At 47.1% G+C, this 23,892-nt stretch overlaps 1 protein-coding gene across 2 annotated transcripts in view; it reads right to left on the bottom strand.

Annotated features, from left to right (window-relative positions):
- The window catches only part of LOC142559026 (E3 ubiquitin-protein ligase MARCHF6), a 168,791-nt gene that overhangs the window by 75,636 nt on the left and 69,263 nt on the right, over nucleotides 1-23,892 (bottom strand). For both annotated transcript variants that reach the window (XM_075670815.1, XM_075670816.1), the window contains exons 9-10: nucleotides 20,839-20,871; nucleotides 14,360-14,411 (exon numbers count right to left, since the gene is read on the bottom strand). In XM_075670815.1, the coding sequence (XP_075526930.1) occupies nucleotides 14,360-14,411; nucleotides 20,839-20,871 (85 nt within the window). The remainder of the gene's footprint in view (nucleotides 1-14,359; nucleotides 14,412-20,838; nucleotides 20,872-23,892) is intronic.

The following is a 23,892-nucleotide window of genomic DNA, read 5'->3' as shown; positions in this document are numbered from 1 at the left end:
TTGAAGACTGGATTGTGTCCTACAAGCGGGTGAGCACTTATAACAAATGGGATGACTCAACTAAGCTAACCAACATCGTTTTCTATCTCGCAGGTGTGGCCAATCTCTGGTTCAAGAACCATGAGGCGGATTTCCAAATGTAGTATATGTTCAAGGCGCCTTTTACAAAGGTATTTAACCGTCCCGCCATCCACAAACTCTGAGCTGAGCAGCATTGGCTCACACGCGCACTGGACAAGGGTGAAACATTCCCCAATTACATAGAGGACGTTGTCGATCTATGTAAACGCGTCAATGCCACCATGTCGGAAGCGGACTGAATTAAGCCCATCATGAAAAGAATTGATGAGGATGCCTTCCAAATGCTACTGGCCAAGAAACCAAATACTGTTGCTGACATTATCGCCCTCTGTCAGAGCTACGATGAGCAACGCAAACAGCGAACTTTGACAAGGCCTCCTCCTACAATCGATGCGTCGATCCCCAGCCTATCGCTGATAATGCAAATCAAGGCCTTTGTCAGCGAAGAAGTCGCACAACAGCTCTTCCTGGTACCCTTCACCCAAGTGCCTGCTAGTCCTTTGTCATCCGCTATGTGCAATGCCTTTCTAGGGGTAGTCGCTGACGCACTACTGCTTGCTCCCCAGCAGCCGCTTGCGGCCGCTCCGCTAACTTATGCTGCGGTAGCTGCCAGGCCACACCAAGAGCCGATACGATCCTTTCAGCAGCCCGTGCACCGCCCTTCTCCCTCCTGTTGCCAACCTGTGGTGCACACACGACAATCAGCCTATATGCTTTCCATGTAGGTATCCCGGACACATCGCAAGGTTCTGCCACCGGGTGCAAACAATGGACAACGATCCCCGAGCACCTCGTTATCCGCTCGAGTCCAATGCACACTGCACTCCGTCAACCCACCGCTAGCTCATACTCTGACTGATCGTCCTCTCTTTGACCATCACCATCTTCTACTGCCATCCTTGACCTGAGTGCCCTCTCTGCTCCTGATCCCCACATCCACGGATGTCTTCAGCCCATTCATCGCCGAGGATCTGTCACCCTCGCAGCGATCCCAGCTTCTTACTATTCTGCAGCACTTCCAAACTTCTTCCGACGTCACACAAGCATTCTTAGGCCGCACATCAACAGTCGAGCACCACATCGGCACTGGCCCCCACTCACCGCTGTGCCAATGTTTGTTTCGTGTATCCGCTGCGGAACACTAAGTCATTGCTGACCAGGTCGACGACATGCTCAGTCGAGGCGCGATTAAACCTTCACAGGGCCCGTGGGCTTCTCCTGTGGTACATGTCCCAAAGAAAAATGGTTCCATACACTTCTGTGTAGATTTTCAGTGCTTAAACAAGATCACGCTGAAAGATGTTTACCCATTGCCGCGCATTGATGATGCTCTGGACTGCTTACAAGGTGCAGAGTTCTCTTCATTGGACTTGCGGTCAGGCTACTGGCAAGTCCCAATGGCGGAGGCCAATCACCCAAAAACTGCTTTTGTTACCCCAGATGGTCTATATGAGTTCACCATCATGCCTTTCGGACTTTGCAACGCGCCTGCTACATACGAAAGGATAATGGATAATGTTTTGCATGGTCTTAAATGGAGGATATGTCTAGGTTACCGCAACAACATTGTGGTGTTTGCCCTTGATTTTGCAACACACCTGCGCCAGCATGTGCTTAGTTCCTTGACCAACGCTGGCCTGCAGGTTAATCTCAAGAGCTGTCGCTTTGCCGCACGCAAGTTGACGACCCTCGGCCATGTTGTGTCCCCCAAGGATGGCATTCTTCCGGATCCATAGAAATTGCAGGCCATCTTTCCATTTCCTAAGCCCACTACAATGAATGAACTTCACACGTTCATCAGCTTGTGCTCTTATTTCCCACGCTTCGTTTGAAATTTTGCATCAATGCTATCACCCCTCACGCAACTGCTTCATGGCGCTGAAGGCCTCTCATTGCGGTCCCCTGACTACGGCCATGCGTTCATCACCTTGCACTGTCTTCTCACGATGCCACCTATTCTTTGTCATTTTGACCCTCAAGCTCCTACTGAAGTATACAACGACGCAAGTAGTGTAGGCCTAGGTGCTGTTCTAGCACAGCGTCGTCCTGGTCAGGCAGAATACGTCTAGCTTATGCAAGCCGCACACTGACCAAGGCAGAAGGCAATTGCAGCGTCACAGAAAAGGAGTGCTTGGCCATCGTCTGGGCGCTTGGCAAGTTTTGCCCTTATTTATATGGCCGCTGTTTTGACGTAGTGACCAGCCACCATGTGCTATGTTCGTATAAGGGGACATCGCACTAGAGCGTAAAAAAGACACCTTTTTCACGTTCCTGTCCATGGCCTTTTTTATGCGCTAGTGCGATGTCCCCTTATACGAATAACCACCAACTAGCCCAGCTCTCTGCCTTAAGTGCTATGTTAGCTTTTGAATTTAAAAGACCCATCTGGCCGCCTCGCTCGCCGGGCCCTGCGAATCCAGCAGTATGACATATGTGTGGTGTACTGTTCCAGGCAGAGGCATTCCGACACCGATGCTCTTTTCCACTCACCACTCTTGCTAGAGGCCACTCACGAGTCCCCCTGTGAGCACACGTTGTCATCTCTTGACTTTGTTGCTTTTGCTGCCAAACAACACAATGACCCCTGGATTGCATCCCTTTTCGACCTTCTCTCGGATACCTCAACAGTTCCCGCCTCTTGAACACTTCGGCGCCAAGTTCCTCATTTTGCGATTCGTGATCAGCTCCTGTACCAATGCAACTATGCACCAGAGGGACGTACAGTGAAACCTCGTTAAACCATAGTTGGCCAGAGCTCGGAAAAAGTATGTGCTAAACGGTAGTACTGTTTAACCGAAATAGCATGAGATCGCCCACTTACCTGTCGAAAACGGAACTCGGAGAGAGTGCAATGAAAGGGGAAAAATACATGCAGTATTTATTCAATTCGCGCGACAAAAATGTTATTTTCATTTGATGCCGCGGGAGCCTAGCACGACGACAACAGCGGCCTCAAACTTACTGAAGCTGCGTGCCAGCTTTTCAGCCAGCCCCCTCTTCTCGGCAAACACTCGCATGGCAGATTCCTCGTTGGCGTTACGTATTCTCCGTGCACGTGCGCAGTAGTGCTTCAGAAGTCCCGAGGGCGCCTTTTTCATTGCCTGGTGCCAGAGTTTGGAATACTTTTCATTTGGAATAGAGTTACGCTATCACGCTCCTGTTATCGTTGCGACGATTTCATTCACGAGGCCGACATAACGCGCAGCTTATGCCACTGTTGGGCCTGAATCGCCCGTGCTGTCGCTTTCCGTGTCGTCCTCATCAATGTCGCAGTCGACACTGCGGCAACGATGGCGAAAAGTCGAACCTCGTAGCCGACATGTCTTCGCGGTCGCAGTAGCGCTGCCGAGCAACTTCTTTGCATTCCAAATGCCACACACTGTAGTCAACAGCAGATCCCTGTTGCGTGCCAACGCCAACTTCTTCGTGTCACGTTCGATAGCACAGACGATGTCTAATTCTTCTATGCTGAGCACCCGGCATCTTTTTTATCCAAGCTTCGGAACGACGCGAGCCCTCGCTTGCACGACGCCATAACAGTGGGGGGAAACTTCCCGGTTTCGGTGGCAGAGGTAATTGGCGCCATCTCTGTAATGGGCGAATGCAAAAATCCGTTTGCCTTGCATGGCCTCGAAGATCGTCGCGCGCACGCGCGCCGATCCAGGTGGCCGAGCCCTTTCCCCTGCCCAACTCCTCTCCAATCCCCCTTCCTCGTTACTACCCTCGCAACTCCCTCACCTTCGACTGTCTCCGCGCGCACACCGCGCGGCCCCACCGGCCCGGAGCCAGCTCGGCCCGCTGCATGACGTTTCATGTTTCGTTATCTGCTGTTACCGCGAAGCGTGCGCTGCTGTGCGTTGACCGGCGTGGCTAGTTTCGTCAGTTCTGTGGTCCTCGGTAGCTGTGTGCTTGTGCTCCGCGATGTTTCACCCGCTTCACGACTCGTACCGCTCGTGCATCGTGCAGTGGTGCACAAATACCTCAAAAACAAGTCCTGCAAGGTTGTTCCGGGTGCCTAAAGACAACAGGTAAGCGCTCAGACCGAAGGACATCAGAAGACGCATGTACACGAACATAGCCCTGTTCCATGAGGCTCCAAACGTCGTTGCGCCTTGATTATGCTACACTTGCCTCTTCCCGGTAGAGAAAGCCGACAAACAGATGTTCCTCCTCATTGTCACCTGGTCTGTGACTTGTGTTTTTCTGTGCCAAGTCTCATTCTGCAACTTCAGTAACTTGCCCAGCTTTCCATACCGCCCTCAGTGCTTTTCCTGTGTGTCACGTTCTACAAACGTACTAACAGCTGAAAAATTACTGTTAGTGTTTGTGTACTATCTCAGTAACCCCCAATGGGAAAACCGCGCGAACAACCTTCATGTGTAGGCATGATATGCTTTTTTTTTCTTCTGGAAAGCATGAGCATTGCGAGTGTCCTACATGCAGATTTTTGTAGTTCATGTTTATTATACAAAGGAGAGCCCAAGAGGTACGACTTAGTGCCTTAAGTGACGTAATTTTATTGCTAAGCATTGCTTTCGGGTCGAAAGAAAAGTCGTGTTGGCTTGTTTTACTTGGTCGTTGATTGAGGAAGAAGCCTTTCTGCGAATGTTTTCTATGTGCTGCTGCAGAAGCCGACTACCTTCTGTTCCCCTTGCCACCGTTACTCAAGTTGTGGCCAAGTGCAAAATAATGTGATAATGTGTGTTTCAGTTTTTAGTACAATGTTATTTGTTTCTGCCATGTTTTTTCAATTTGTTCAGCAGTAATGAACATGTCACGCTTTTCATATACTTTCGTGCAGATTTATAAGTAAGCTTTCTTTTGGTATGGCTCTCAATCAAACAATGTTAGCATTTTATTCTATTTTTCAGGTATCTTGCATGTCACTGTTTTTGCCATTACCAGTGAGTTTTCTCTTTTTATAGTTGTCATGACTATGTCATACACGTCGTCCAATTTTGTGCAATATCTTAGTGCATATATCAGGCGCTCGTCTACATTTCGGTCTTGAGGACGCTATATAAATATCTCGTTTTTTTATGTGGGTACATGAAACGGCCTTCGCATTTTCTAGCGCTTTCTTTTGTTATTTCACCATCTGTGAACTTTTGTCTTTAGTACTCTTGCATATGTCATGCACCTTTCACTTTTGCTCATTTTTTGAGCATCTATCACACCACATTGTAAGAAAAATCTCTGGCACGGCGTCGAAATGATGTTGATGTGGCTTCACGCGCAAACACGCAGGGCGCTTGGAGGCCGTTGTTCCGACCTCTGAGGCTTGTTGTTCCGCCGGGCCGCCCGATGGAGACGGCGCATCGCCGTGTTTGCGCGACAAAAGGTAGGAACGCTACGTTTTAACCAATGCGTACGCAATAAGCTGGTACGCTTTATGCGGATACAAAACACATTATGCTCAATGGCCGCTGAGTCTGGGATTTAACTTTACTACTTTTAAAACGAAACTACTGTTTAAGCGGGTACGGTTTAATGAGGTTTTACTCTACATGGTTGCTCGTCATCCCAAGAGCCTTGAGATCAGAGATCTGTGCCTCTTTCCACTCGGACCCCCAGTGTGGCCACACTGCCATTTTCAAGACATGTGAGCGACTTCGGCACCACTACTGCTGGCAGGGGATGTACACCTTTCAGACTTTGTCCGCTCTTGCCATGAATGCCAGCAATGCAAATCTCTGCTGCACCTCCCAGTCGGTGAACTCCAAACTCTGCCATGCCCATCTCAACCATCTGATTGTGTAAGTGTCCATCGATATGATCCACTTCCCTCGACTATGTCTGGCGACTGGTGGATTATAGTTGCCATTGACCACTTAACATGCTGTGCAGAGACTGCTGCCCTTCCACCTGCGACAGTGCAGGAAACCGCCACTTCTATACTGTGCCGTTTTGTGGTTCATCATGGAGGCCCTCGTGAACTCCTCAGCGACCGAGGCTGCGCCTTCCTGTCTAAAGTCATTGAAAAATTGCTTGCTGAATGCGCTATTGTTCATCACACATGCACCACCACCCGCAAACCAATGGTGCCACAGAACGCTTTAATCACACCCTTAGTGACAAGCTCACAATGTACATCGGATCCAACCATTCTGATTGGGGCCTAGTTCTTCCATTCGTCACCTATGCTTACAATACCGCAACGCAAGCCACTACCGGTTTCTCCCCCTTCTATCTTCTTTATGGCCGTCATCCTTCTCATACAATCGATGCCATTCTACCCAACCACCCAGACCCATCAGAATGACTGCCAATCTTGGACACCGCAAGACAAGCTGAAGAATGTCGTCAGTTGGCCTGCCACATCACTTCGGACAATCAGAATTGCCAAAAATCAAAACACGATGCTCGCAACTAGACTCCAACTTTTTTACCGCGAACTCTCGTTTGGCTGTCTGTACCAACCCACACAGCAGGACTCACTTCAAAACTTCTGCCTAAATACAATGGGCTTGACCGCATTCTGCAGCTAACTTCTTACGCCAACTACCTCACAGAGCCGCTCACACTGCCATCTGACATGCGTCGTCATAACTACGAAGTCGTCCACGTCCAGCGGATCAAGCCCTATCATGATTCTGCAGCCTCATCTTCAGACTAAGCCACCAGAATGGCTCCTTTTTCTGATGGGGCCATTGTAATGAAGAAGAATGCCTGGATGTAGGCAGTAGGACCGCAGACAGTATCGCGGGCTGCATATGCTGAAGCTTAGAGACTTTGCTCGGTGAAGTGCTCTACCCATCATCAGGCCGTCATGTATTAAACGTCCTTTATAATATTGCTATGGAACAGCCACCACAGTGAGGCTGCACTGAGGAGGAAGAAGACGACGTGGGCCCGCTTGATATAGCATCGCCATTTTGGCCTTCCGTTAGCTTCCCTGTAAATAAATTGTATGTAGTATTGGGCTCCAGCTACATGTAACATAAATTTGGTGGAGGCGGACGTTCCCCGTACCCGTCATGGAGCTTCACGGCGCTCGCAACGGCGACAGTGCAACTTCGGCTCCTGCTGGCGGCACTTCATCTACGCAACCGTCTCCGCCTGCAGCCCCGACCTACGTCGCCGTTTCACCCCCTCGGGATCCTGGTGTTTTCAACGGAGTCGGCAGTCCTGATGTTGACGACTGGCTCCACTTATACGAACGTGTCAGCACCAGTCACAGGTGGGATCCGACTATTATGCTTGCAAACGTTCTTTTCTACCTCGACGGAGCTCCACTTGCATGGTTCCAGACTCACGAAGAGGAGATCTCGAGCTGGGATCTCTTCAAAGAGAAGCTTCACAACCTTTTTGGCAATCCATTCGGTCGCCAAGTCAATGCCAAGAAAGCCCTTGCCACATGTGTACAGACGTCGACCGAGTCCTACATGTCGTACATTCTCGACGTCTTGGCCCTTTGTGCCAAGGCTGACCCTACCATGTCTGAGGACGATAAGGTTAATCACGTCCTCAAAGGCATTGCTGACGAAGGTTTCAATGTAGTGGTGTTTACGAACGTCACCAGCATCGATGCGATCCTCAAGGAGTGCCACCGTCTTGAGCATGCTAAAAGCCGCCGGGTATCCCAGCACATCACACGACATCCCAACACAGCTGCTACGTCATCCCGTGAAGACCTCTTCCACCAGCCGTCGCAATGTGACAACTTGACCCGCATCATTCGTCGTGAGGTCGAAGCAGCAGAACCGGCAGCCCCTTCATTCCAGTCACCTGATCATTCTCCGGTGACAATCTCCTTGATCCAGGCCGTCGTCCGTCAAGAGTTGTCCAACGTCGGCCTGCAATCCATTCGTTCCATATGCTAGGAACCTCCTTCTCTACGCACGTCCCCACCGCGCTCTTCTTACTCCTCTTACGGACAGCGCAACCCCTCCGAATGGCGAACCGTGGGCAACAAGCCGATCTGCTTTAATTGCTGACACATTGGACATGTCGCTCGCCACTGCCGCAGCCGCTAGACTTCTCCGATGCGCTATTCTCCTGATTACCACCCTCGCTCCTCTAGCGCGTCCTTTTCCTTCGCCCCTTCCATGCCCTCTCCATCATCTGACCCTGCGACACCTTTGACACGACCCCGCTACTCCCGCTCGCCTTCCCCCTCCCGTCGTCAACCTCGTTCACCCCCATCACACTGTGCTCCTTCTCTGACCTACTCGCCGGACCTCCGACCGGAAAACTAGACAGTGCAGCTTCTGGAGGTGAAGCTGCAAAGACGACATTGGCATGAAATCCTCGCTTCACCTTACACACGAACAAGAATCTTTTGGACGTTCTCGTCGACAATGTTCCTGTGTGCGCGTTGATTGACACTGGGGCGCATGTGTCCATTATGAGTGCTGCTCTTCGCCGTCGGCTCAAGAAAGTTCTGACGCCCGCCCCGGACCGATTTGTACAAGTCGCCGACGGAGCAACTGTCGCTACTGTTGGCATGTGCTCTGCTCGACTCACCATTGCTGAGAGACAAACCGTCATTCTCTTCACCGTCATCGAGCATTGCCCTCACGAACTCATTCTCAGTCTGGATTTCCTTGCCAATCATTCGGCCCTCATTAACTGTTCGGCCGGCTCACTTCGCCTTGACTTGCCTCTTCTTGCCGACCCTGTGGACCCGCCTCCAAGCCGTTTGAGCTGCATGGATTTTTTTCGCCTACCGCCTCAACCTGTGACACACATCGACTTGTTGTCCTCGCCAGCTGTACCTGACGGTAATTACGTTGTCGCACCAATTCCAGCAGTTATATTTACACATGGTGTTACCGTGCCGCACACTGTGCTGACAATTACTGGCAACCGCACCTGCCTTCCCCTTGTCAATTTCGCGCTAACCGCGCAAGTTCTGCCTCAGGGGGTTTCATTGGCTATAATTAGCGCTTTGCAGGATAATTAGATCGAGCCATTCACAGTAGAAGATCGTCACAGCTCAGCCCATACCGTGACGTCATCGCACGGTACTGACGTCGACATTGAGAAGATGGTTTCTTCTGACCTTACACCTGTTCAAGCTGAAGTCCTTTGCCGTGTTCTTGACGGCTATCGCGATATTTTTTACTTTGACAATCGACCCTTAGGTCAAACGTCCGTCGTGACCCATCGCATAAACACTGGCGATGCGAACCCCATTCACCGACGTCCATATCGTGTTTCTGCGTACGAACGAGCTGTTATCCAACAGGAAGTGAAAAAGATGCTTGCAACGGACATTATCGAGCCTTCCTGTAGTCCCTGGGCTTCTCCCGTCGTACTTGTCAAAAAGAAGGATGGAACGTGGCGTTTTTGTGTAGATTATCGCCACCTGAACAAAATCACAAAAAAAGGACGTGTACCCTTTGCCACGTATTGATGACGCTCTAGACCGCTTGTATGGTGCCACCTATTTTTCCTCTATCGACTTACGGTCCGGCTACTGGCAGATATCCGTCGACGACATGGACCGAGAGAAGACTGCATTTATTACCCCAGACGGCCTTTATCAGTTTAAGGTGATGCCTTTCGGTCTCTGTAACGCGCCCGCCACCTTCGAACGAATGAGGGACTCTTTGCTTCAGGGGTTCAAGTGGTCCACCTGTTTGTGCTATCAGGACGACGTCATCGTTTATTCGCCCACATTTGACACGCATCTAGACCGTCTTTCAGCGATTCTTGACGTGTTTCGCCGAGCCGGTCTCCAGTGGAACTCGTCAAAATGTCACTTCGCTCGCCGCCAAATCACCGTCCTTGGACACCTCGTGGACGCCAGAGGCGTGCGACCTGATCTGGACAAAATTCGCGCCGTTACGAACTTTCCTGTTCCGAAGTCTACCAAGGACGTTCGTAGTTTCGTAGGGCTGGGCTCTTATTTCCGACGCTTTGTGAAGGATTTTGCGACTATCGCACGTCCCCTTACCACCTCTTCAAGAAAGACGCCCCATTTTCTTGGGGACCTGACCATGCCGCATCTTTTTCACAGCTCACTACTCTCCTTACCACACCTCCAATTGTGGCCCACTTTGACCCGTCTGCCTCAACGGAAGTTCGAACTGATGCCTGTGGTCACGGCATAGGAGCAGTGTTAGCACAATGCCAGCGTGGACATGACCGCGTTATAGCCTATGCCAGCCGACTTCTATCACCCGCTGAACGCAATTATTCAATCACAGAGCGCGAGTGCCTCGCTCTTGTGTGGGCTGTTGCGAAGTTTCGTCTATGCTTGTACGGACGCCCCTTCTGTGTCATCACTGATCACCATGCGCTCTGCTGGCTATCCTCACTCAAGGACCCCACGGGACGACTCGCTCGCTGGGCGTTACGCCTGCAAGAATATACCTTCTCCGTGGTATATAAGACGGGACGCTTGCACCAGGATGCCGATTGTTTGTCCTGCTACCCCGTCGACGAAGCGGCTGATGCGGATGCCATTGCTTGTGTTTTCTCTGTGTCCCAGTTGCTTGAAATTGGCAATGAACAACGCCGCGATCCTTCATTACTAGCCCTCATCGACCATCTGGAGTCAACGTCTGGTGACGCCTCTCTCCGGATGTTTCTCCTTAAGGAGGGGACATTATACCGCCGCAATCTCGATCCACACGGCCTTGACCTTCTGCTCGTAATTCCATCACACCTGCGTTTGACTGTCCTCCAACAACTTCACGACGCTCCCTTGGCTGGACACTTGGGCGTCTTGCGCACATACGACCGTGTACTCCGTCAATTCTTTTGGCCGGGTCTCGCCCGCTCCGTGTGGCGCTACGTTGCCGCTTGTGAGTCCTGTCAGCGCCGGAAGAAGCCCTCCACACCTCCAGCTGGATGTCTCCAGCTGATCAACATCCCACTGGAACATTTTTTCCGTGTTGGTCTAGACCTTCTTGGACCGTTTCCTCTCTCGGGCTCCGGAATTAAGTGGGTCGCCGTCGCTATTGATTATGCTACGCGGTACGCAATCACCAGAGCCCTTCCGACAAGTTGTGCTACTGACGTTACTGACTTTCTTCTCTATGACATCATTTTAGTGCATGGTGCTCCGCGCCAATTACTCACTGATCGTGGCCGCAGCTTTCTGTCTGCAGTCGTCGAGGACATCCTCCACTCCTGCTCGACAAAGCACAAGTTCAGCACGTCCTACCACCCACAGACCAACCGCCTCACGGAGCGCCTCAACCGGATCATCACCGACATGCTTTCAAAGTACGTTGCGACCGACCACCACGACTGGGATCTTCACTTACCGTATGTGACGTTTGTGTACAATTCATCGCGTCACGACACCGCCAGCTATTCACCATTCTATCTACTATATGGCCGAGAACCCGCACTGCCCTTGGACACTTTGTTGCCCTCGGCCACACGTTCAACCACTGAATACGCCCGCGACGCGAACGCACACGCCGACCACGCGCGCCAGCTCGCCCGCACCCATCTCGAGGCCTCACAGGAGCATCAGAGACGCCTCTATGATTGCCACCATCGCGACGTGCACGTTACTCTGGGTTCTCTGGTGCTTCTCTGGTCACCCATTCGATGTGTGGGCCTTTCCGAAAAGCTGCTGTCGCGCCACACCGGCCCATACCGTGTGGTGCAACAAATGACCGATGTCACGTATGAAGTCATCCCCGCCGACCTGTCAGCGTCATCGTCGGCTGCAAGTGACATCGTTCACGTGGCGAGACTAAAGCCATACCAGACACCTTTCACCGCGGATGTGTAGATTAAGCACCGGCACGGTGCCTCTACCTCCGGGGGTGATGCTACGGAACAGCCGCCACAGTGAGGCTGCACCGAGGAGGAAGACGACGTGGGCCCGCTTGATATAGTGTCGCCATTTTGGCCTTCCGTTAGCTTCCCTGTAAATAAATTGTATATAGTATTGGGCTCCAGCTACACATAACAATATGATTAATAAAAATCGGGCCCCTCAGTTCCCTTTCTTCTCATTCATTACATTACAAAAGTCTCAAATCCGGTAACACTGAGGCCTTCAGGTGGCATGTGTGGGTTTCGTTGCGGTCATCCCAATAGATCACATACTCGTGACGCCTGCAGCAGAAAGGATGTTCCACACCTACCGCCAAGGTTTGTGAGTGGTGGTGCTGGCTAACACTCCCAGGGTTAGTTGTAGTAACAACATAAATACCCCAGAAAGTAGATGAGAAAATGGTGCCACGGTAGCTCGAGTGGTAAGAGCAATGCATGCGTAATGCAAAGACATGGGTTCATATCCCACCAGCACCCAGTTGTTTCTTCATCCACTTTATTTTCCATTAATTTGTCATTTCTTTATTTCAACTAGTAAGTACAAGTTATTTCTCCTATGTTGTCCTTGGTGTATTTGTTTGTTGGCTTCTTATGATAAGGGCAGTTAAAGGCATGCATTCGTTTTTTCGGATTGCTCGATTTTTCGGACATTTCTAGGTCCCTAGGGTGTCCGAAAAATCTGACGTTGACTGTAACTGATGACTGATCGAGAAGAACATGTTAAGATTTAAGATTTTTCATGCTAAAACAAATGAATGTGCTAAAGGAATAGCAAGAAAAAAAGTACACACCCACATTTTGAAATATTCGGAAGAGACATTTAAGACTGCTTACATGTGGGAATGCGGAAGCATTATAACTTTTGTAGACCTCGGAACGTCATAAATGTGCTCACTGCATCCATGAACGTGGTCATAAACACAAGCACTAGGCACACCTTTAGTCAACCAGAATCGTGGAGCCGCCATGGCGTCGGGGAAGCGTGCTTGTCACACACCCTAGAGATCCAAGTTCGATTTCCACCCAGACCGAAATGTACCAAATTTTCTTTTCAAAGCCATTAATTTACATGTTTACAGGAACCTCTCTGAGAAATGTTACAGCAATCCGAGCATTTTTTTTACGTGTTTTTACTCTTCTCGTCGGCGGCCATTTTAGGTACCATCTTTCGATCACGCCGACCTCAATGTACTTTCGCATAATGGGGCATATAATGCTTTTGCATTAATACCTTATTTACTCACATAATGATCGCACTTTTTTGTCAAAAAAATTGATGCAAATTCAGGGGTGCGATCATTACGCTGGTTAAATTTCCCGCGAAAAGAGAAAACTAAATTTTTTTCATCCCACATTTGCTGCGGGATGACAACAGGTGACAACAAATAGGCGGCTGCCACTGTATGTAATGCGGGACACCAAAACAAAAATGGCAGCTGGTGGAGCAAGCCGAATGCGGCGAACGAGATTTTTTTTTTTTCTCGTGAGTACATTACGTGCATTGAAGCAGTTTCTTCCGTATCAGTAATAAATAATATCGTTAATATCGGCAAGGTTGCGACAATAACGTAGCCATGTTCACTTTGAGGGGACAGAAACAGATGGGCGCGCTTAGCTGCCAGTGACATAGAAACGCATGGCGGGTATGCTGCAGAAACTGCTGCATTTGTCTTCACTGCTATCCTAATACGGCACATTTCCACTATGAATGGGCGGATATCTTAGCTGTGTTACAAGCGTCGGCTTATGAATAGGGTACACTTCTAACGTATCAGTGTAAACATGGCCACTATCGTTGCCGCTCGCGATTTGTTGCGTGCCCACGAGTGCAGACGAGAAGAATCGAAAGGCGCCTTCGTTGTTGTTGTTGACCACATCCATTATAAAGCCTACACATAATAAAGACAAATTTGGTTGTAGCTTTTTTTTTTTTTTTTTTTTTTGTCATGGAAGTGTGGAAAGTGATGAAAGGAATGAAATGGGGCATCTGCTTAAGAATGTTTGGTGCGTGCAGACTACTTGGTTTGTTTTGAAGAGTCGTTCACGTAGCATTCGACAGATGGTTAGCGTGATTATTATTAGCTAGACTGGGCATACGACATATCGCTGCGACAAGTTCAGGGTGCGATCATTACACAGGAAAGAAAAACATCAAATTTTGACGACAAAATTCAGGGGTGCAATCATTACGCAGGTGCGATCATTATGCGAATAAATACGGTAACATATAACTCTTATAAAACAGAATGCTGTGATAAAATTTTTGCATGAGAGCTTCAGGAGCGACAAAACATTTTCAGGGATTCTTTACTGACATTGCAAGACTGTCCTGATAGAATAAATAGGCCCATGATTCATCAAAACATTTGACCACTAAGAACAAATACAGCCATGATTACATAGCCTGCATGGAAAGGCCCATGGAATTGCAAGATGGTGAAAAAAACGTTTGTGAGAAATTCACAATGACAGGAAAACCACACAGTTTTATCTGCATGGCATTAATTTCAATATCCTGAGAGTTGGAACTTACCGAAGACAAGAATGAAGAGAGTGTTGAGGGAAACAACCCAAAATACGTGTTCCTGCAAAAGACAAAAATTATTAAAAATTACAGCTAAAGTAACACATTTCTGACAGGAATGACTCTTTGCACCCAACCTAATGTAGTCAGTTACAACTTCATACAAGTACGGTCACACACATAAAAAAAAACACGAAAGATTGTTGTCTCTCATTTTTCTAGAGAACAATGTCTGCTTAGTGAGCCGTGGAAACACTGAACAAGCACAGGGCCTCGGGATCAGTGGGCCCACAGTTTTTGCATTTCCAATGCCATTCTGCATAGAGGTTGATCCCATTCTCTATGTAATGGACGATCGTGTAGATTGTGCTTAAGAGGTTTTGAGAGTGGCGAATGCCCCAGGAAGCCAGAAGGTCTACTGTCACATGACATCTTTGCCACAAAAGGAGCTTTTGGGGCCCAAGTGAGCTTTACGGCACAAGCCTGATATTGCGAAGTTCAGTTACCACAAATTCGTCTAAAATCTACAATTCACAAAAAAATTGGGGCCATACTATTATGGGAGCTTACAGTTCTTTTCGTAGGGGTGTGCAAATGTGTGAATACGGTAAAAACCTCATTCATAAGTTCTTGAAAAGAACACAAGAGAAAACATACTAACCAGCAAAACGTACGATCTGAAGTCGTTAAAAAATTTAGCAGACTCAATTGTATTTGACATCTGTGTAATGCAAAGCATTGTGCAAATCGCTGTACCACGAGATGCTGACCTGTGCTGAGCTGGTGAGGCCCAAGTGGCCCGAGACACACATACTCGTTTTTACGGCTTCAGCAAGCTCATGTCTGCACTCTTCGAATTCTGCCCAGAGTCAACAGCTTCTTCAGACGGAAGTCTTGGTGCACTTGGCTTGCGAAACAAGCTGGTGAGGCCCGAGCGGCCCAATACGCGTGCTGTTTGATCTGTTACGCCCGACACACACATTGCCGTTTTTATATTGCATAGTGCTTCTGAAATGAAATCGAGCTGGTTGTCTTCGCCAGAGTACGATGTCGTCATAGCAAAACAAGATCCTTACTTCGAGCCGCCTGCAGCAGGGAAGGGCAGCACGTTTGGGTTATCATCTTTTAAAAGCATGCAGTACACTTTCAACCGCACTATGCCACATGTGATGTGACAAGATAGGTGAAGATGGTTAACACAATAGGGTCGGCGGCTATAGCTGCGAATGCATTGCACGATGACCGGCGAGAAAAATTGCTGGTACCAGAAAAGGAAACAGTACATGTGTGCTGGCACTTTCACGTGACACGAGAGGGTGAGTGCTATAGGAAAGCGACTGCGATGGGCAGCTGTTCTCGACCATGCACGCCTCATGCTTTTTCTTGTTTACATGGGATCTAGCAGCCTGTAAACATTTCATGCTATCGCAGTTTGGCGATATACTGAGCATTGGTGCTGTAAAATAGTGCTTTCATGGAACAGATCAACCAGCAAAAAGAAAGACAAATGTATTGGGTCATTTCTTGTGTACTAAATCGCTAACATTGGTGCCAGGAAATCATACAAAACGGGATCGTATCAGCAAGGTTCTACTGCATACAAATGTGAAACTAAGTTTGAAGTTTTAATTTCGAGTTATCACAATACATGACTGTCATGGCACCGGAGCAAAAGGTGAGACTATGCACACCTGACTAGGCTCCTGGCACCATGAGCACAGCAGACAACAGTGCAAAAGAAAAAAAAATTATATATATATATATATATATATATATATAAAACGACAGCATTATACATACAATAAGTTAATACAGCACAATAAGTATAAATATTGCGAAAAAAGAAATAAAAGAACAATAAACGAAAGGTACAGTAGATATGGAAAGAGCTAGCAAAATGAAAACGAAAAGGTCTTGCAGTACATAAAATTGCATATCAGACAACCAGCAGTAAAAGCAATTAGAAAAGAAAACTGTCAAGAAAATACAGTTTCGGTTCCTTTCTGAATTTTGAAAGAGTTGAAGGATGTTGCATAATATCAAATAAAGGCATGCTCATCATTAAGTTAATTAGGAATCTGCCACTGTAATAGCCGAGTGCCGTAGTAGGTTCTGGTTTTTACCTTAATAAAGTTCCTAGCTCTTAAGGTGTAATTAGTTGTGGTATTGGTGTACATAAAAAAAAGTCATAATTACTTTTGAATTCTAAAGATGTTTTGAATAATGAATGTTTAAATAGGTAAATTCACAAATCTAATATCTGCTATTCAGTGTATTCTGAGAAAGACCCATGGCTCGTGCATAGTTGTGAGCAGTCTTCTACAGAGCTAAGTCACAACATCACATCAGTACAAGATCCTTCGGGATCATTAAGAACAATTGAAACAGCCCATATGCCATTCAAACCAAAGGAATGGCAACAAGAGCAGTGCACACGGAGAAGCCCAAAGCAAAATCTGTTTGCATTAAAACCCAAAGTGCAGGAGTGTGCGTAAAGGTCATAATGAGCAGCCACCAGAAGAATGGCAAATCATATTAGAATGTCTTAAATGTATGCTGTGTGTTCCTAATAACAGTATCACAAACACGCAAATTGCAAACAACAAAATAGCTATGTTATATATATATACACATACAGTAGAACCTCGTTCATACATTCACTTTACGTACGTTTTCCCGGCACCAACATTCGCAATCGTGAAAACAAAAAAATTACCCAATAAAGTTACGCTCATTTTTACCGTTTCATACTATCTCGGAAAATACATTTTTCAGCACCAACGTTCAGTACATCGCCAAACTGCAATCGTATGATACGTTTTCCGGTAGCTAAATCCCATGTAAACATGAAAATGCAGTAGGTGCGCGCGATCGAGAACAATATATAAGCGCCCGCCGTGGCAGCTTCATCACATTATGCAGGCACGCACTGTTTCTCATTTTGGTACTAGCAAATATTCTCCAGGGTTGTCGCACGTGGCATTCACAGCTATCACCGTCAATCCTATTGCGACAAGCGTCTTCGCATATCTGTTTTAAAGTGCGTGGTGCCGTAAAAGCGTAGTGCTCGCTTTTAATAGACTATAACCGAAATTCGCTGCCATTCCCTGCTACAGACTGTGATCATATACATTTTCCAGCTGCTAGATCCCGTGTGAACAAGAGAAGACGTGAGGTGCGTGCAATCGAGAAGGGTATATAGCCACCCGTCTCACATGAAGACAACGGCGTGCACAGTTTCTTATTCCGGTAACAGCAAATCTCCGCCCGGGTCGTCACACGCCGCATTCAGATATTGTCACCAAACCTACTGTAACAAGCATCTTCCCCTATCTGTTTTACAGCGTGTGGTGCATAGTGCCATTGGTAGCGTACTGCACGCCTTTAGCAGGCGATAAACCAAACGTGTCTTGTTCCCTGCTGCAGGCGGCGCGATGTCAGCATCACATTTCGCTTTGGCGGCATCCTGCATCGCCCACCAGCTCGCCCTCTAAAACACCATGCAACAGGAAAAAACAAAACGCGTCTGGGGCCACCGGAGCTCTACCAGCTCGATGTGCATCGGCGTCTCGTGCCGCAACGATCCGCATGACGCTTCACATTACGTAAGATGTCAACAATAGTTGAGTATGGTAATTTTTTTTTATTATTTCGGATCGTTCGTTTTCTTGGTTAGTATGTTCTTTCTCGCATTTTCTTTTTTTCCAAAATGTATGAATGAGATTCTACTGTATATTATATATATATAGTATACGAAGGGGGACCCAAAAGTAACTGGAATCACACTCCTGCACATCATGTAGTTGTAGTACGAGGTAGCGCTGCTAGGGCACTGTGGGAGGACCTTTCCTGAGTCAGTATGCCAAGTGGCGTCAACCTACGACGACACATGTGGTTTCTATGAAAGTTCTGTGTGCGTATCTGTAGTGCACTCGTGACACCCAGAAATGGCAGATTCTCACGAACAACGTGCTACTGTGAAGTTTTCTTTTTTAGTCAGCAAGAACGCAACCGAAACTGTTGTGATGCAAACAGCTCACATAGAACATGCTCTCAGTAAAACGCAAGTGTACGAATGGCTTGCTCAATTTAAAAGGTGGGAGATGACCATTGAAGATCAGGCCCATTACGGTCGTGCTTCAAGTGCGCGAGCCGAGAACAACATGGCCAAAATTTCTGATCTCCCCGGGGAAGATCTCCCCAGGGCAGACCAAACGACCAACTCCAACTTATCCAAGTTATCCTGGAGCCCCATCCATTCAGCGCATTTTGCACGACGATTTGTCAATGCAACGAGTGGCTGCTAATTTTGTGCCCAGACTTCTCACCGAAGAGTAAAGGGATCGTCGCATGGAAGGCTGTCGTGCAATGAAGGACACGGTCACAGACGATCCAGAGCTTTTCAACAAAATAATCACAGGCCACAAGTCATGGCACTATGGGTACATTCCCGAAAGTAAACAGACAAGTCAATTGAAGTCACCTGACTTGCCTCATCCAGAAAAGCCCGTAAGGTTAAATTGCATCTGAAGACGATGCTGACCTGTTTTTCTTTTTTCTTTCTTCTCTTTTTTTCACATCAAAAGGACCCTACACTCTTAATTTGTCCCTCAAAGCCAGACCTTTGTCACCCAACAATTCTATTTGGAAGTGTTGAAACAGCTGCGCACAAGTGTGGCGCAAAAACGTCTGGCCTTGTGCAATTCCAGAGAGTGTTTCCTGCATCGTGACAATGCTCTCATTGTTTGCCTGTTTTTGGCCCCCACGCAGACGGCTACCTTGACTCAAGTGCCCTATTTGCCAGATTTGGCTCCCGCGGACTTCTTCCTTTTTGGTAGGATGAAAATGCACTTGAAAGGCAAGTGTTTTGCAGATGTCAACGAAATCAAACGCAATGTCACGCTGGTAGCGTAACACTGCGTGACATCAGGTATAAAAGAGGTCGAATTTGCAAGGTGCTTCCAACAATGGAATGAACGTTTAGACAAGTGCCTTAGTACTAATGAAGAGTATTTTGAGGGTTATTAATGTTGTATTTAGAAAAATTGTATTCAATAAAAAAATCATGTTCATGCTTTCTACCAGAAAATTCCAGTTATATTTGGGTCCCCCCTCTCGCGTGCGTGCGTGCGTGCGTGCGTGTGTGTGTGTGTGTGTGTGTGTGTTTGCAAAAATATTTGTTTTCCACAAGCATGCAGACCCACTTTTATGCCAAAACATCATTGTAACATGTACTTCACAGAAACAGACACTATAAATGCTATAAGCATGCAGAAACATCTACTGAAATAGCGCTCACGAAGATAAGCAACAAGTGAGAACTCAAAACTAACAAAAACCTTCCACAAGTGATTTACAAGCCAATCTGACCACCATTTTACAACATCCTTCTTGGTCGTGACGTAGCTGCCATGTAACATTGAAATGCATCTCCCGTTTCTTGCCATTGATGGTTTACCACCCGTTTGCATTTATTCCATAACCTCCCACTTTGAACGCTGCGCATGTATGTGTATTGGCCTCTTTTCATAGCCTCAAGAAACCAGTCATGCAGGCTTGGTGGACACTGAAAATATGCCACTATCTAGATTAGCTCTGCATTTGCACGACGGGTGCACAAACGAAGATGCCATGGAACGAGTTTGCACACTGTCTGGCTGCAGCAGCATGATGATGCCCATCCAAAAACTACAATCTGATTATAAGGCACACAGTAGTGAGGGACTCCAGATTAATCTTCACCACCTGGGGTCCTTTAATGTTCATCTAATGCATGGCAAATGGGCATTTTTGTATTTCGCCCTTATCGAAATATGGCCACCACTGTTGGGATTTGATCCCACAACTTCGTGCTTAGCACCGCAAAGCCACAGCCACTAAGCCACGATAGCGGGTGGCAGAGTGGATGGAGTGGGTCGCATAAAGTTCATCCTGCACCAAGTTTAGCCTCGCCATAGCCCACCAGACTTCAAAATGCTCGGCATGTAGCAGACAACATCAAACAAAAGAGCAATGTGGTAGTAGCTGCCTCTTTGCTCCCTGGAAACTTAGCAACTTTTACTAAATTCTGATTTCATGAAAAAACGCTATGTTTAGGAATTTTCTGTCATCACATTAAGTCATTGCGGAATTACTTCTGGTAGCTGCAATTAAAAGCTGTCATCACCATCTATGGCAAAGCCTTTTACAGCCTTATTCAACAGCCATAATGCCAATGTCACATCAACTAGATTTTCATGCTATGATCCCTCCTTCTCTAGGCACTATAAAACGAAACAGATTCTAGCTTATAAAACTGACAAAGAACTGTGGCAGCTACTTTTATGTCGTATGTATTATCTGAAACAGACATGGAAACATAGACTAGTCAATTTGCTTATATAATAATCTTTTTACCTATAAAGCTGAGAACCATCAGATCACAAGAGCAAATGTTCCTATGACAACACACCCTAGAACATATAGATAAAATAGGTAAAAATTCATACCAAAAACACAAGAGATCCATCCAGTCCAAGCAGCTGTCAAAAAGAAAAGGAGGTATTGTGTTAGAATTGTGTCATCTACCTCCTAAATATATACGCCTGTTGATTCCTGTGAAAAATGAACGAACTGGCAAAGTTAAGAAGCATTTAGAAAAAGGAAGGAAAAAGAAGCAAATGAAAGAAGCACACATGGAATGAGGAAATGAGCAGATCTGCATTTACACTAGGAAAAGATACTGCACTAAACGTCTGCAAGAACCAAATAGTTAAGGAAAGGCTGGATGACTTGGTTTGCTTTTACTATGATGCCCTAAAGTTATTTTTAAAGCACAGCAAATATGTTACGCAACTCCATGTTGTTAGCAACATCCTGACAAAGCCTCCAGCATTTTAATGTTTTTATTTAAGGGACCTTGAAATGATTCTGACAATATTGTACAAACGTATTGAGTGATCAGGATAGGTCCTTCTGATCATTAAGTGATGCATTTAAGCGCTCCGTGTAAAGCATGTAATTTACTATAAGGGTAAGAAATGTGCATTGCTATCAACTGCTGCAGCACCACTCCTCTGTGTTTCCAGCCGACCGCTCCCAATTGATGTTATATTTATCCCAATTGACATCAGTTGGGCAAGCTGTCTGAGTGGCAAACCAGTTTGCATCGTTGATAAATTTTCAAACTTCATGGTGAACAAATGTGGTCCATAATAGTGGAATGTTGGTTAATTTGTTTCTATAAAAAAAAGAGTAACAGAAAGAGACTACACGGCAATTTATCACTGCACTCGAGCACTTCCGGCACACAGCAAGTGCAGTCTGCTTGTGTACAAGATTCTCTGTGTTGACGCGAAGTGCACAGTCAGTGCCAGTCTTGAGCTTTCTTTTTACAAGAACCATGGATGGCTCTTGTTACGCTGTGGGCTGCCAATCTAGCAATCGGCCACACGCAAACAGTGTGGCTGCAGTGTATCAGGCTTCCAGTATCCGATCGGCGCCAGCATCTATATGTTTGCGGCCTTCACACCAGAGGATTACTACCCCAATAGAGCGTTTTAGCGTATTCAGGTAAACGCAAGCACAAGCAGACTGGATATGGGCGTTTTAGCGGATGAGCGGAGACACAAACGTGAACAGCCTACAAGGTGCAGCTATCTGGTGGTACAGAGCTCAATCAGACAAACACGGAGCTAATATAGCAGTAACCAAGTGTATTCTACTTTGCTGCTGATGTGAATTCTAAGCCACGAGCAAAATCGTGCACACTCTCTTTCTATATGTTTAAAAAGTTTTACACTTGGTGTTTTACACCGTGCAGGCAGCTCAGACTGCTCACGTTTACACTAAGCCCCTTCATCAAATTTGTATTAGAATGGAGGGGCTTTAGTTTACACCTCTGCCCATCTGCAAAACAGCTACTCGCCTGTGGCTACCAGAATATCCTCATGCGGGAGATTGATGGCTGATGGCTAGCGAACAGATTGGAGAGGCTTCGCGCACTGGCTCCAGGACAACCAGAAGTAGACGACATGTCACATCATGATGCAGAGCCAGTGAAGGTGGAGCTTAGCCCCAATCACTCGACAAATGAGCACAAAAAGCATGTCTAGGGAGGAAGGTAACTTGTAATCATCTGCAGTTCTCTTAATATGAGATGCTCAACTTAAATTGTGGCGCTAATGTTTTACTGTAGCTGTACCCTAAGCATCTAACAAATTTGTCCAAACCATTTCAGGGACCTTTTAAGTAATTTGTAGTGAATAATTAACAGTTTAATTAACATGTTGACCCCTATTCTAACACAATATTTGCAGAGCACATTTGAAAACATGAAAACACCTTGAGAACAACTTTTAAAAGTGCTTTAACTGTGCCACAATGTCAACCCTGGTATTGACATTGCACCTGTAAAGTGAATAATTAAACAGCCAGTTAATCACTATTAAACAATAAGAAAACTAAAGATAATGGCAGCTCCTTCAGCAGTGTAGCTAACATACAGCTGGTTTCATCTTCAATGGTGGAACAGCCATGTCACCTTTCCGCGCACGTCCTGGTGCAGGCAAAAAGACTATTTGGTGCAGCAGCAAGCACTAGTGACGCACGGTCCAACACACGTATGCTTACCATATACCATGCAAATTTTAACTGATATAGTCAGTATGTTGTGGAGACAGCTTTGCGCGAGGCTCTCACCCTGCAAGTGCAGTCACGAAAGGACGCGACGCTCCTCCACACCGCAACGCACAAAGGGCGTTACAGCAGGGCTCGTCGATACAGTGCAAAGAAGGCACCACAGAGAGATCATCAACAAACACGGGTTTATTAACCCAGGATGCAACACAGTGCGACAGACCATAAAATAAGCGCACCAATTAAAGACCAATTACATAAGCGCACCTGCACTGAACATGACATCGTGAAATATACTCATATCATGCCATGCACATTAGGAAGTTTTTGAATGGGGGCCGCAAAGGTTTTACGGCTGCAAAAAAAAAAATAAATAAAAGAAGCGTCAGCGCCACCGAACATGCACAAGACGCAAAATAGGATTGTCTTGTCTGAGTTTCTTGTCTGAGTTCTTTGTCAGACATATCTTCCCAGAGGTACTCACACTCTGCGCCATCGAGCGCATTCGAGATGCCACACTTCTTGAATGTGCGACGCATAAGGTCCTCTGGTATGCTGGCCCATGCATCCACAATAGACTTGCATAGCACGGCTAGCGAAGCCCGCTTCAGCTGCCCGGTCGCCGTCACTACAGGCTCATCTGAGCGCATCCAATCTGTGTAACACCGCTTGACCGCGTCCTTGAACGGCTTGTTCACGCAAACATCTAAAGGCTGCAGCTGAGATGTCATCCCACCCAGGATAACGAGTTCAGTGCCGGATTCACGCACCAGCTTCTTCACAGAGTCGGCCAAATGGCAAAGAAATGCGTCCAGCACAAGGATGGACGGGAACAACAACAGTGTGCCGTGCTGCCTACACCAGACGGACTTTATCCAGTCGAGCACAAGATTCTCGTTCATCCAGCCTTTCTCATGGCATCTCAC

The sequence above is a fragment of the Dermacentor variabilis genome, chromosome 1 (assembly GCF_050947875.1).
Source record: "Dermacentor variabilis isolate Ectoservices chromosome 1, ASM5094787v1, whole genome shotgun sequence".
Lineage (NCBI taxonomy): Eukaryota > Metazoa > Arthropoda > Arachnida > Ixodida > Ixodidae > Dermacentor > Dermacentor variabilis.
The sequence above is the reverse complement of the archived record's forward strand: the minus strand, read 5'-3'. Positions and strand labels throughout refer to the sequence as shown.